Source organism: Phlebotomus papatasi, chromosome 2, assembly GCF_024763615.1.
Source record: "Phlebotomus papatasi isolate M1 chromosome 2, Ppap_2.1, whole genome shotgun sequence".
In the NCBI taxonomy this organism is placed as follows: domain Eukaryota; kingdom Metazoa; phylum Arthropoda; class Insecta; order Diptera; family Psychodidae; genus Phlebotomus; species Phlebotomus papatasi.
The window spans coordinates 86,571,151-86,586,773 of NC_077223.1; the positions used below are offsets into that span (position 1 = coordinate 86,571,151).

General features: G+C 33.2%; 2 protein-coding genes across 7 annotated transcripts in view; both read right to left on the reverse strand.

Moving 5' to 3' along the window:
* LOC129804856 (helicase domino) overlaps positions 1-2,562 on the reverse strand; it is a 97,803-nt gene extending 95,241 nt beyond the window's left edge. For both annotated transcript variants that reach the window (XM_055852515.1, XM_055852514.1), the window contains exon 1: positions 2,363-2,562. The gene's annotated coding sequence lies outside the window, so the exon portion shown is untranslated. The remainder of the gene's footprint in view (positions 1-2,362) is intronic.
* Positions 2,563-5,687: 3,125 nt separating this feature from the next.
* Positions 5,688-15,623, reverse strand: part of LOC129804857 (TRPL translocation defect protein 14) — a 41,613-nt gene continuing 31,677 nt past the window's right edge. For 2 of the 5 annotated variants that reach the window (XM_055852519.1, XM_055852520.1), the window contains exons 6-7: positions 15,237-15,567; positions 11,258-11,617 (exon numbers count right to left, since the gene is read on the reverse strand). In XM_055852519.1, coding sequence (XP_055708494.1) covers positions 11,350-11,617; positions 15,237-15,567 — 599 coding nt within the window. In that variant the 3' untranslated portion in view covers positions 11,258-11,349. Of the gene's footprint in view, positions 6,206-9,235; positions 11,618-15,236; positions 15,568-15,623 lie in introns of those variants that run through there. The other 3 variants (XM_055852518.1, XM_055852521.1, XM_055852517.1) reach the window with 3 other exon arrangements.

The window sequence follows — 15,623 nt, forward strand, 5'->3', positions numbered from 1 at the left end:
TAAAAATCGTGCTTGATACGGAATTAGACGACTTAAGCCAGATGGCTAAGCCTTAGGTCTAAAGCCCGTATATGCCAATAAGGGAAAGTGCTCTCCCTTCGAACGTTCATGCCTTCGAATAATGTGAATTTCTTTTGTCTTTTGTAAGAGATTTACACTAAATTATCACGGAATTATCAGCAATTGATGATAAGCCAACTAATATTTAATAGAAATGTGTAAAGCCCAAAATAGACACAGGGATCGACTTAGGGATCAGCCCGAAAAATGAGGATTTGTGTCAATACACTCAGGGATCAGCCCATAATTTGGAGGATCAGGCTGATCTTCTAAATTCGTGAGGTCTAGTGAAATTAGGAGAGCTAAAAGAAAATTCACGTTATTCGAAGGGAGAGTACTTTCCCCTATGGCTAACACCGGCTTCAAAATAGAGATTTAGCCCAGTTCCCGAAGGCCTCAAAAATCTATTATTATTATTAAACTTTTAAGGCTTTGTTAATATCGCCTTTGGTTTTGAGTGCTTAATGAATTTTGCTCATAAATCTAAATAACAACCAATTTTGAAGGTTAAAGCCATATGGCTAAGCTTTAGGTCTGAAGCCCGTATAAGCTTTAGGGCTCAAATTGACTCAGGCTGATCCTCGAGAATATTTGGGCCATAAAATTTGGCAGTAAAGATCTGTCTAAAATTATCGTACACTGAAAACTCAGTGTACGATAAATTTTACAGGCTATTTTTTGTGAGGATCAGCCTGAGTCTATTTGAGCCCTTAGACCCAAGACAGGTTTACGAATGAAGCCGAGATACGGTTTAACGTAAATATAATCAACATAATGATTAGACTACATTCCCATCAATTTCCCAATAACCTGTCTCTCGGATTAAGCCGTCAGTCTACCTAGACTAGAGCATTAAGTCAGGGACCCGTATTAATTAGAATTGATGTTCAGTTTTAAAATTTTATGGCCTCTACACATTGGGAGAAATTTTTGTCAAAAATAGCTTTTTTGAAGGAAATTCCCTGCAGCGTTGTAGGGGGAAACGTCAAATTTCTGTCAAAAATGCAATTTTTGACGAAAATTGCTCTCAATGTGTAGACGCCTTTACAAACACCGAATTTAAACAATTCAATTGAAACATAGAAAATTAATATTTATGTGAATAAAAAAATAAATAAAAACATCTTTAACTTAAACCAATTTCTACCAGTCTTTAAAAGAAACAATTAAGTAGAGAAAACCATTGGTAAATATACCTGAAAGGAACCCCCTATTAGCCCTATTTCAATTTACAAGCCCAAATGCATCAAAATGCCCCAGATAAAGTTGGTGGGAAAAGCAAAATGTATTAGGGAGAGGATATTACAACATGCCCTACTTCTCTACAGAAATTAAAGGGAAGGAAGCTGCAAATCTTCCTTCTGACTCTGTATATCCGTTCCCATCCTGTTTTTTAAATTGTGGCCGAGTTAAATTAACACGAGAAAAACCTCAGTTCTTAGTAAGTTCTTCTCAATCAGATTGTAAAGAATTCTTGGGAAAGGGTTCAATTAACTCAGCACAAAGAGGCCCTTATGTTCAGAGAATCCATCCGTAAGAAAATGAATAAATAAGTTATGAATAACCCTTCTGGAAGAGTCAAACCTAGACGAATACCTAAATCCTCAATCAGCCTGAAATTAAAGCCCTAAACTGAGGTCTTTAAAAATTAAGTGATTTGCATTCCGGGTGTTATTGTTTGGGATTCAGGTTTTTGGATTTTTCGGGGAGTTTCCCGCCGAAATTCGTGGCCAGGGCACGGCAGCAGAGCCGGGGAATATGGGAGATTTTTTTTTGGAGAATTTGAGGGCTAGGTGCTAGAACTTGTGTGGAATCTGTGGGCATTGTTTGGTCACCTCCGCATCCGGAGCTACGAACTTTCCGCCTCTGCATGAAAAACGTGCTCATGCAATTTTCAATGGAAACTTTTTTGGAGCGTCAAACATTCCCGTCTCGCCAGTTGCCTTTTGCGTCTCTCTTTCTCCCATGCGCGCAAGACCTCAAGAGACCAGTGAGAAACGGAAGAAAAAGAACCTCGAGGCTCAAAATCGAGGGGTGGAAGCTGCAAAGAGTCTCCCAAACAAGCCACCACCTTCCTCAAAATCACCCAAAAATCACCTTCCCAGTCCCCCAGGTGCCATTTTCCCAGCCCAGCCCCAGCGTAGGGTGATTTTCCCAGGAAAAATCCATCCATTGATGGGCAGACGGTGAATTTAATTTTATTTTTGCCCGAGCGAGACAATGAGACATTTTTCATGGGCGGCCATATTGATGCTTTTGTTTCCGCAGCAGAAAATTTTTCACCACCCAAGCACACACCTACCTCGCCAGATTGACGAAAAATGTGCAGTTTTTCACACTATTTTCCACCTCAACAGCACAATAGACACTTTGGGCACTTGCACAACTACTTTTTATGCCACAATTTCACCATTTATTGGGTCAAAATGCAATTTTCTCGCAACTTTTCTCACACAGAACCGCACCAAATCGTGAACTGAGAGAACGTGCTCGGCGAACAATCTAGGTGGCGCGTCACTCGATGCCTCTTTTCGACGTGTCGAAATGTTTTATTACACGGCATGCTTATTTTACGCGTAAAAAATTTTTCCACATAAAAAATCAAATGAAATAATTTTTTTCATGGCTAAATTAATGATTTGGTTAGAAAAAACATTATATACAGTAGACTCTCTCAAATTCGGGCATATGGGACCGAAATATCAGCCGAATTAGACAGAAATTCGGGCGACAAACTTTTTGAAATGCAACGATTTTTTATTCATGTGCATATAGATATTGAGTTTACACACTCATATATAACGTAAATCAATAATGCAAAATCACATCAAAACTAAGACAAACCATGCCGAATTTGAGCATATTTGATTCATTTGATAATCATAATCAAACTTGAAAAATGACAACAACTTTTTTCAAATGTAACCGCTGCCCGAATTAAAAAGTAGCCCGATCTTAAAAGAGCCGAATTTGCGAGAGTCTACTGTGTAATCGTTATGCGAAATGATCGTTGCTTTGAATAAGTGAATACGATAATAATAGATGGCGCTGCCAGAAGAGAGGGGAACATGTTGGGTAGGCTTTTGGAGGTGATTGGTATGAATGGAGGTCCATCCTGAGGTGTTCCCGGGATGGTTTACAACTGTAACTCAAAAGTAATATTATGGTCAAAATTTGACACAAAAAATTCGAAAAAAATGTCAATACAAGTGCATAATTCTTTTTTAATTTTAAATCAAAGAAAAGATACACATGCAGCTTCTTCTTCTATTTTACAGTATACATTTGCTTATTCGTGCGTTTTTGCCCGGATGACGTAAAAAATCCAGGCGACTGTTGAATATTAAAATTTGTTAACAAATAGTTCACACGTTTTGCAATTCTCGGGTTTCTCAGGTTTCGTGGTGCACAGAGTGGGTTACTCGGGTTTCACGATGCAGAAATTGGGTTTCTCGGGTTTTGCAATGCAAAGAGTGGGTTTCTCGAGTTTCGCGATGCAATTTTTGGGTTTCTCGCGGTTCGCGATGCAATTCTTGGGTTTCTCGGGTATCGCGACGCAATTCTTGGGTTCCTCGGGTTTCGCGATGCAAAAAGTGGGTTTCTCGGGTTTCACGAAACGTTTCTCGGACAATTCACGAGGGTTTCTCAATATGAGTTACCCCTTGAGTTTTTTATACAATTTTTTTTACAAAATTTACAAAATACCAAAGTAAATTTCCACGGATGTTCGTAACAAAAAGCCAATTTGTAACAATTTGTGAAGGGTTCTAAGACTCATCATAGATATATTTTCTTGTAATATTATCAAATTCTCATATTAACCTCTCTAAAAAAAAATATGTAAATTTCCCACAGCAATTTCGAAAAGAAACACAAGGAGGTTAAGTGAATTTTCATATGGAAGTATCATGGAAAAATATTATCTTTCCATATAATACTATGCTAAGTTCTACAACAATCCTGGTTCTTATATTACAGTGCTCACTTTGTTATTCGGATGATTGGGAGGCAATATGACAGATGTCCGCTTCATTATCCGGATGGATTTTTTTAATTTGTTCAACGTCTCGAAAATATAATACAAGATTATTTTGTAGAATTAGAATAAAAGTTTTAAAGAAGATTAAAAAGAAATAATTAGAGAATTCTATGCTATTATAACTTCATTTATTAAACAAAAATATCACAGGAATTTTCATTGCTGAACATACATGCATAGATGACCTCAAAATTATTTTAAATGTAACCGTCGATAACTCGTCCGGATTACGACGATCCGGATTAGAGAGACGACACTGTAATTATTTTTCGCTGAGAAGTTCACTAAGACAAAAATTGTTTTTTTTTTTTGCTTTAGACGTTTTTGTAAACGTCTAAAGCGACTTAACCAGATAATAAAGATCCGACTTAACCAGAGTTTACTGTAAGCATAAAGCATTTTCAAGTTTTGCGCGCCACAAAATGGTTATACATTATGGCGATTTTAAAAAAATTATTTCGCAGTTTGTCTCCCAATAGTTCGCAAAGATGCATAATAGTATGAACAATGTGTATATTTCTATTTCCATCAGGTGCATAATCCCGGATCGGGACTCACTGTATTATTAATTATTCAATTTTCTCGTCGCAGTAGCATTCCTTAACAAAGCACAAATATTAAAATACAGTAGACTCTCGCTCAATCGGCTCTTTCTCAATCGGGCGAAAAATTTTATTGACAATTTTCTCGTTTAATTATGAAGGTAATTTGCTCAAATTCGCTGTAGTTCCTCCTATTTTATTGTGATTCTTTATAATTGAGCGCTTTTTGTGGAATTTACAAAGGCTTTGGCGCTCAATTCTATCGCTAAACCGGATGACATTTTGCCCCATATTCCCGATTGAGAGAGAGTCTACTGTAAATGTTCTAACATGGTTCTTCTTGGAGAACAAAAAAAAATTAAAAAATCAATTTGGTGTGCACAATTCTAAAAAGAAACTGTACTTTTGTGACAAAAACTACTCATCTTTATCCAAAACCGCTCGTTTCGGATATTTTTTAATTATTATACAGTAGACTCTCTCTCAATTGGGCATTTGGGGCAAAATGTCATCCGGTTTATCGATAGATTTGGGCGTCAAAGCTTTATAAATTCCACAAAGAGCGCCCAATTATAAAGAATCACGATAAACTAGGAAGAACGACAGCGAATTTGAGCAAATTAGCTTTATATTTAAACGTGAAAATTGTCAACAAAATTTGTCGCCCGATTGAAAAAGAACCGATTGAGTGAGAGTCTACTGTAATGTCTTAAAGCAATATTCTTTAATATTACGTTCTTTCGGATTTTTTTCAAAAATCTTCTATATCCAAAATGTCCAAAATACTTCCTGAGTATTTTATTACATGACGTATTTCACACCAGATTTTTTACACGTGTAATATACTCCTACCATACTTACCACACAAAACATCCATTTTCGAATATCGCCATGTTGGATGTTCGAAATTCGAAGGTGGTGAATTTTTCAAATCTTCGGACAATGTGCTTCATCAACGATCACTATCCAAGGATTAAAATTATTAAAATACTTCCTCACAAAAATCATGATTCTAAAAATTTCCAGTGGATTTAGAACAAAGAAAATTTTCAAGTTTTATCCTTCATTTTTATTTGCAGTGAATAAAATCATATACATTGTTGTAAGTACTCAATTTGGTGGCAACTCGTCAGTAACATTAACACTATTTTGGGGTACAAAATGTACTCAAATCACTCATTTTAGCGTTAAAATTATTCTCTTTATTTTAATGCCTTAAAACATATTCGAGAATTAAATTTTTGCAAATCCGAACAAAAATCTCCAATTTATTCTCACAATTCAATTTTAAATTATATTTTTTTGTTTGTTTTTGAAATTGAGGTAAGAAGCAGTAGATAAAAATCTTTGTTTTTATTTTTGGAAAAAATTGCAAAGCTACTAAAAATTACTTAAAATTTGATTAAATAATAAAGTGCCTAAGATTGAACTAAGATTTCAATAAAATGTGGGAAGAAAAAAACAAGAAAAATTTTTTTATACAATTTTCAAATGGCCCCAGTCTTATTTCCATTCATATAAGGAATAGAACAGCCATTAGTTTTCTTATGTACTTCGCCATCATCTGAAATTAAAAAAGAAAAGGAAAATCCAGATAAACTAAATTAAAAAAAAAAAGAAAAGAAAATTTAATAGACAAACTTAAATATAAAACATGTGCAGTTAAAAGAAACAAGGAAAATAATGCAATAGAATTCAATGCTAGAAGAGAAGAACATTGAGAGCTTTCCTTTGCAATTTTCTTTTAAATAAATTTATGAAACATATTTTACAGGTTTTATTTATAAAATTATAGAGCAAGATTTTCCTTAACTTATATTCAAAAAAAAATTTCGTTTATAAAATTATTAAACGAAAAAAATATGAATCATATTTTTATTTTTTATAAAAATTAAATAAAATTATTTTTTATTAAAAAAAAACGTCATTTCTTTGTAAGGAAAATTCCTGTAAATCAAATGGATAAATAAAATAGACTTCATTCTTTTATGTGCCCCATTTACACAATCAATTAAATATTATAGTTTATTAAGAAGAGTTTTAGGCTATGTCAAACCTAACCTAAAAAACCGAGGCATATTTTATGTGCGGCAAAATCGCTTTAATTTCTGTAAAGAGGAACTTCAGAATAATTTTCCAATAAGAAAAAGTAACTTGAATGTTCTCTAAATTAAAAAAAAAACGCTAAATTTTGTAAAATTACTTTCTTTTTCCAGGTTAGGTATGTAAATAAGATAAAGACCCTGTAGCCGGACGGTTTTTCAGCGGCCAGTGGAATTATTTAACCATTTTTTAACGTTTCATAATCCATTTCTATTGGGACGATTATACCATACAATAGCAAATCTAAGTAATATTGAATAAATAACCCCACTGGCCGAGTTGAGAAACCTGCCGATTACAGGGCAATTACCTTAAATCAGAGGTGTGCAAGAACCGTTAAAACCGAATAAACGTCAAAATAAGTTTGTTCAAGTAGCGTTTTGACCACTGACGTACAAGTTCTTTTGACGTTTTTTTGGTTTCAAACGGTTCTTGTACACCTCTGCCTTAAATAAAAAATTTCAGGTTAGGTCTTATAACCTCAACTTCTTCAATAACCTCTTTGTCAAAGGGAATGTCACCCAATTTTTCCATATGAACTGGACACCTTTGATTTTGCCAATAGATTAAATAGAGAACTTTTTGTTTAGCTTATGATTAACCTAAAAAAAATCCAGATACATTTTGTATAGCAAAATCTTTTGAACTAGAATTTTTTCTTTGAATTTTGGCAAAAATTGCAAATTCTAACTTCACAAACAAAAAAATATTCCAGAAGTCTATTATATTCTTAAACAAAATATTGTAGATCTCCGAATTACAGGAGAAACTATCCATTTTTTTTTACTGAACTTGAAAATTCATTAATATCATCTTTGATTAGTAATGACCTAGAGAAAAATATGTCCATATTGAAGAGTTTTTTCTTGCAGAAGCGTAGGGAATTTTCTTCAATTTGGACAGAAATTTTTCTAGTGTGTAGAGTCCATAAGAGAAAGACACCCAATGGCCCTCAATCATCTATTTTGCCAAGAAATTAACTTAAAAAGTTTGTTGATTATGTCAATCCGTTTCTTTAAAATATCAAACATTATTTTGCAATAGCAGAATCTGATAAATTTCCTTGAAGAGGAATTTTCGAATAACAATTCGTCATGGCAAGAATTCTTTTAATTCTAACCATAAAATTCTAGGTTTCTGAAAAGACTGCTTTTTTGAACTTTGTTAGGTCACATATAACCTCAATTCATTAACAATCTCCTTGATAGTAACAAAAAAATTCCTAATGACCTTCAATTACTTGATTTACGAATAAATTATAGAAGTTTCTTGGTTATGTCAATCCTAACCTCAAAAAAAAATTCGAACGTACTTTATTTAGAGAATTCCATGTTTTGTGAACGTGAAATAATTTTAAGGTTAGATCACGTATAATCTCAACTTTTATAACAACCTCCTAACTAAATAAGAGAAAGAAACTTCAATTTGCAAAAAGAATCAAAGGAACTATGTTTCTGTTGAATTTAACCTAGAAATTCCTGCCAAAAGTCCTAAAACTTGACTTTTTTTTTAATTTAGTTTATCTGGTTCGTAAAGAAATAAATAAGTCACAGTCTTAGAAATAAAAGGAAACCAAAAATTTACATGATTTTAAGCGAAACGTCAGGTTCTGAATTGTACCGTCTTCCAAAATGTACATTACTCTAGTGAAATTCGGGAAATTAGATTTAGGATCTTAAATTCCAATGACTTTTCCTTAAAATCTTCTTTATTAGATAATAAGTCATTCTTATTTGAAAAATTATTCATTTGTAAAGTGAGGTACCTAACATCAAGGTAGACCTAACCTAAAAAAATACCGTGATACAATTCCTAAAGTTCCAGTAGAAAAATAATTTTACTACTGCTCTAAAAGAAAAATATTTACAATGTTGTAAATCGAAATAAATAAAATGCGCCAAGAGTTCTTGAATCAAAACTAATTTATTTAAGGTTAAGTTTGAAAGAATACCCTAGTCATACAATAGACAAAACTTTAGGAATTTATTTTTATCGAATAAGTTGAACCTTTTCAGAGTTAAAAAATTTATATTTAATCCACGGTTCTTTCAAATGTTTCAAATGCATTTTTTTAGGAATATGATTTAAAAAAAAATAGCGAATTCTTAACACAAAAAGATTTTTGAGGTTATGAACTTATTTGAAAGATAAAGTATTATAAAATAAACTTAGCACTTAGCACATGAAGAATTATCCAATTTTTACGGAGAAATTGAGAATATCGGGTACCTTTCTTTAATTGGCCAAGAGAACATATTATTGTGAGGTTAGATTTTTATTTTGGAGTAGAAGAAAGACTTTAAAAACTTCATAATCTTCTGTTTTGTATATCATATCATTCTTTTAACTCTCAAATGGACAAAGCTGTGAAATATAATATTTTTTCAAGTTCAAAGGATTGCATTTTGAGGTGAAATAACTCCTTCTAGGTTATTTCAAACATAACCTGAAATTACGAAACAGCTTTCTTAATAATAAGAGGATTATTTTATTGTATTTATTTTATTATTTTATTGTAATTAATTTCAAAAAAAATTGTTTTGGTAATATTTAGTTTTGTGCGCTTTTTCTGTTAACCTTATTTAGGATTTTGTTTTTTTAAAAAGGACAGACTCTACCATATTTTCGAGTAAAGAGAACATGCCAAATCACCATTTTTGAGTTTTAATAAACTTTATAGGTTATGTCAAGCATAACCTCACACTGTAAAACAGCTTTTTGAATAAATAAATTTAGCATAGCTTTTGATTTTAATAAAAATAATAAAACACCAATAAATTGATTTTAATGCTTTAGAATTTTGTGCGTTTAGATTTAATTTTTAAATGAAATGATAGATTTCTTTGAAAATTTCTCAGATATTGCTGAATTTTTAAGTAAAAAACGGTAAAAATTGCCTTTATTCTCTCCCAAGACACGCATTAATAACAATTTAATATAAAGGAAATATGTATTTAGGAGTTTCCTTCCATTCATAAAATTTGCTCTGGTTTTTAAGGTTAAGTCCGATATAACCTTACATTTTTAAATAATTTCTTGTCCTAATAAAGATGAATTTATCTTTCAAGAGCTAAAATTTTTGCAATATCAAGGAAAGTATTTAGAAGTTCTTCTCCATTCTTAAAATATGCTCTGCTGGCTTTTGTGGTTAAATCCGACATAACCTCATAATTTCTAAATGAATTCTTGCCTTAATGAAGATGAATTTATTTATCTTCCAAGAATTTTTTTTTTGCAATATGAAGAGAAGTATTTAGAAGTTCCTTCCTAATTATAAAATTTGTTCTGGCTTTTGAGGTTAAGTGCGATATAACTTCATATTTCTAAATAAATTCTTGCCTTAATGAAAATGAATTTATTTATCTTCCAAGAATTAAATTTTTTGCAATATGAAGGAAAGTATTTAGGAGTTCCTTTCTGATTATAAAATTTGTTCTGGCTTTTGAGGTTAAATCCGACATAAATTCACATTTTAAAATTATTTCTTGTCTCAATAAAAAAATTAATTTATATATCTTTCAAGAGCTAATATTTTTGCAATATGAAGGAAAGTATTTAGAAGTTCCCCTCCATTCATAAAATTTGCTCTGCTGGCTTTTGAGGTTAAGTCCAACATAACTTCACATTTTTAAATAATTTCTTGCCTTAATAAAAATGAATTTATTCATCTTCCAAGAACTAAAATTTTTGCAATATGAAGGGAAGTATTTAGAAGTTTCAGGTGTTATACCCATGTGAAAAAAAACTTCTCCAGGGTGTTTCATTTCGAACATAACCTCACTTTGTGTTTGAGGTTATTGTTTTAAAAATTTGCATTGCCGTTAACTATTGAAATTATCTCATTCTTACGTCAATTTCAAATTTTCAATAAACATTCTCAAATTGACTTTAAAGTTTTTGAGAGTTCTCTTTGAACCTTAAAAACAAGTTCAGATTGAATCGATATTAGAAAATTCCACTCCAGTTAATTAAATTAAATTAATTTTAGCCAAGCATAGGATGCAATGGGACTAAAAAATATTTTATGGTATTTAATATTTTTTAACATCTGAATAATAATTCATCAAATGCCTCTATATTTCTCTTCTAGCACTGTTATCAACTAAATTATTTCAATTTTTTGTGTTTCCTTGGTAAAAAAAAATAACGCATGCATAAAGACAAATTGTAGAAGAAATGTCTGAAAAAAAATTCCCCTTGAAATGCTATCTACTGTTTCTCCCTAAAAATCTATTTACACATCAAATTTGAGAAAGAAATCTGAAGGAAAAAATTCTAGAAAGTTGTAGATAATACTGCTTATTCTCTCTCTAATCGGACTCTATGTGTCCCATTTTCAAATTTCCTCTACACATTTCAAAAAATATTTCTTTTTTCTCTTCATTTTTTGTCTGTTTGATCAACAACATTCTATCCAATATTTGTTTTTTTTTTGCAAAAGGAATATTTTTTGCAAATCTCATTGATATATTTTTTTTTCATTCTTCTCTATGAAAGTATATATCGTGTGTACCTTTTTTTGGGGAACAAAATGTCTTTTGTCAGAGGCAAAATAATTTTTGTGTCTTTTTTTGGGAAGATTTGTTTTTTTTTTTTTTTTGGTTATTATTTGCCCTGATGCTGACATTCATTGCATGCTTCCTCATTATCTCTGGAATTTGCACTGCACATATTATTCATGTTCTTTTTACCATGCAAGGAGCGACAGAATTTTTGCGTCCTATCCCACTCTTCGCGCAAGGACAAATTGAACATGGAGTAATTCGGATCGCCGGTCACCTCCTTGTTGATGTTGAGGAATTTCGGCAGGCAATCCTCGAGTGCTTTGCCCTCGAGCGATGTATAAGTCTCGAGGAGCATCAAGCCCAAGCATCTGCATGGGAAACATAAAATGAGACTCGTATTAGATTTCTCATTCGCATTTTCTCTTCTTGTTTTTCTTCCCTGTCTGAGCAACAGTTGGAAGATTTAGGGAAGGTGTGAGCCAAACTGGCCTTCTTTTTTGAAATTTGCTAAAAACCTGAATTTCAAGACAAACCTAAAATACATAATATTCCTACTTCATAATAAAAGAAAATTGCATTTCTTCACTGAGAAAAAAAAGAGGGTACGATTAATTTTTTTTTTCCTCAGAACTTTAACACTTTTTAGGTGTAAAAATATATTAACATTTTTTAATATTACTTATACACCTTTTTAAGGGTAAAATTAACATGAAAAGGGGTAAATTTAACCCCTAATGCACCTAAAAAGGTTAATATCTACACCGATTTTGGATCAATATTGCAGGGTAAAACTAACTTTTACGGATTTCTCTGTGTTCAAACAAAATTACGAAAAAATGACTTCAGCGCCTCCCGGCGTTCTTTCTATAAAGTACGGAAGGTCAAGGGTTCAAGAAGTATCAAGAACCATGACCAGTTTTATTTAATCACACTTAAAAATTAGGTAAAAACGTCTTTTCTAGCTACCCCATCCATCGACACAGTCTAAAGTCCAAACGGTAAGAGATATCGACTACTAGTCTTCGATGACCCCCCCCCAAAGTTTGACTATGTGAATTTTAGTCTTCGGGACTTCCGACCCTTTCGGGATTTCAATTTTGATCCATTCAGAATTTTGGCTCTTTATAATTTAGAACCTTTCTGAATTTTAATTCATGCGGGATTTTCGCTCTTCGAAATTTGGACTCTTACGGGATTTTGGTTCTCAGAGATTTCGAACTTTTCGAAAATTCAATCCAATTGGGATTTTGGATCTTTGAGATTTCGAACCATTCGGCGTTTTATTAATATATTCGGGATGTATGGGAATCTGACCTTTCTGAGAATTTTCAGAATTTCGAATTTTTCAGGATTTCAATCAATTCGGGACTTTGGTTTTTCGACATTTTGACCCTTCTGGGATCTTCCGAATTTCGAAAGTTTCAGTCTTTCCATCCATTCAGAATTTCGACTCTTCAAAATTTAGAACCTTTCATGATTTTAATCTATGCGAGATTTTCCGTTCTTTGGAATTTCGACTCTTTCATGACTTCAACCTTTTCGGAATTTAGCTTCATCGAAATTTGGACCCTTACGGTGTTTTCCTTCTCAAGACTTTCGACTCTTTCGGGATATTAATATAATCGGGATTTTGGATCTTCTGGATCTCGAACTATTCGAGATTTCACTATTTTGGATCTTCGGGATATCGACACTTTCGGAATTTAGAGTTTTTCGGAATTTCAACCCTTTTGGGATTTCAATCCATACGGATTTTTAGCTCTTCGACATTTTGGCCCATTTAAGATTTTCAATTTTTTGGATTTCGAAAGTTTCAGTATTTCGAAATTTCAACTCTTTCGGGATTTCGACTTTTTCGAGCTTTTGCATCTTCTGGATCTGCACTCTTTCGGGATTTTCGTTCTCAGGGGTTTCGACAATTTCGGGATATCAATCTAATCGGGATTTTGGATCTTCTGGATCTCTAACTATTCCGGATTTTGGATCTTCGGGATTCCGATCCTTTCGGAATTTAGAGTTTTTGGGGATTTCAATACTTTAGGGATTTCAATTCATTCGGGATTTTGACTCCTCGGAATTTTGGCCCTTTTGGATTTTCGGGATTTTGGCTATTAATAATTTAGAGTCTTTTAGGATTTTAATCTATATGAAATTCTTCGGAATTTCGATCGTTATGGAATTACGAAACTTTAGAGATTTCGACTTATTCGAAATTTGGACTCTTTTGAGATCTCGGTTCTCAGGGGTTTCCACTCTTTCGGGATATTAATCAAATTGGGATTTTGAACCGTTCAGGATTACAATATCCATTCGGGATTTTGCCTATTCGGCACTTTGCTCGTTTTGGAATTTTGGTTCTTAAGGATTTCAAAGCTTTCAGTATTTTGATTCTCAGGGATCTCGAATCTCGACCCTTTTGGGATGTCAATCATTATTCGAAAATTTGACTCTTCGCGACTTCAACCGATTTGAGATTTCAATCCATTCGGGATTTTGACTCTTCGACATTTGGCCCTTTTTCGGACTTTGGTCCTTTGGGATTTCAGAGCCTTCGGCATTTTGGTTCTCAGTGAATTTCGACCTTTGTGAGACTTTGGCTCTTTGGGGATTTCAACAATTGCGGAATTTCAATTCATTAAAGATTTTGGCTCGAGATTTCGAACCTTTCAAGTTTTGAGGCTCTTTACGATCCTATCCGTATTTAGCTCTTCGAAACTTTGATCCTGTAGCAATTTTTGCTCTTCGGCATTATGATTGGGACCCAATTTTTGGGTCCCTAAGTTGGGATTTTCTATCTCGTCTCACCAGTTGGATCTCCAATTCGCTCATCAGATTGAAAGGAACTCTAAGTCATCTTTGACCAAAATCCCCATATTTCCTTGTAATTTTCCCACACTTCCTTTTACTAAAGCGTTTCTCGGATTAAAATTGCAAATTTTCGACATGAAGTTAGGCACAATATGAATTGAGTTTCGCGGAGAAACAGCTTGAATAAAAAAAAACCATACAGTGGATTATAGTTTTCTAATGAGAATCATTTGTCTGCTTGGTGGTTTTTAAATCCAGGACACGCTTTACTAGAGAGTTAGTGTTTACAGACTTCCTAGAACTGATTTCTTTGCTTGTCCTGGTCTTGGGTTAATATCTTTGTGTATGTCAGATACTTTTACCCATTTTTAAATTTTTTAAAATTAAAGTTAAACCACTCTGGAAGGCGCGTATTTCTCAACCGATATGGTAAAAAATTGTATTTTTTGGAAGGTCTTGAAATTTCCAATCCGATCCGACTTTTATAAGCTGTGATAATTAACTCATTTCGTTCAAATATTTATTTAAATTATCGTATTTTTTCGACTTAGCGACAAAACGGTATGGGATATCGATTTCAGGTTTTTTGTGACCCCCCATGAAAATGGCATTAGAGACGTTTTTTACAGCTCGCACTCAAAGACAAAGTAGTATATATGATCAGTTTTTTTTTTTACAACTTGTTAACAGACTATAGGACAAACCGTAAGAGATACTAACTTCCGGTCTTCAGCGACCCCCCTTAAAAAACACTTTTGAGCATTTAACTTTTAATTTTTGATTTATTTTGAAAGAGGTTCCTGACATTTCGAGCCAATGAAAAATTATCTAAATTCATTCAATTTACCAATTTTTCAATGTAAAATATCTAAGTTCTTTTTCGATTTTGGGATGGTTTTTTTGAGAATCTGTCATTTCTTTTTTCATGATTGAAGGGTTAAAATCCAGGACTTTATCTTCGGCAATTAAATACTACCCTAAACTTACCGTGCTGTAGAATAAAGCACAAAGTCAGAATACTGATAAAAAAGACAAATAAGGGGAAACAACCTAATTCAAAGACTTTAACTTAAAATTTATTCACTTGGTACCTTTTTGGCTCACACCTCTTCAACATGCGAAAATAAAATCGGGGAGAAAAATCAAGCAAAACAATTTCCAGGAGAAAATCTTCCTTACCTTGCATGACAGGGCTCCTTGTAAATGTCCAATTGGAAGTACTGATTGTTCACGAGAAAGCACCGTCGTGTCTTGATGATCTTGAAATGGGCATCATCCGCCTGATTGAGCAGATTATTGTAATCCCTGGCGGTCATTTGAGTCTTCACCTCCACGTACTGGCCATTGGGATGGGGCCTCCGGATCGTATGGATATAGCTCCAGTGACCCTTCTGACCACGTTTCCGCAGTCTAGCCTGCACCCGTCCACTCGTGGACTGCAAGTAATGGTGCTCAACATCGAAATCTTGAAATGGCGGGAACGCTGAATCTGGTGGCAAAGGTCCAAGAACTGCAACAATAACAAAAAAAAACACATTTTTCACCCCCAATTTTCCCTCAAATTCT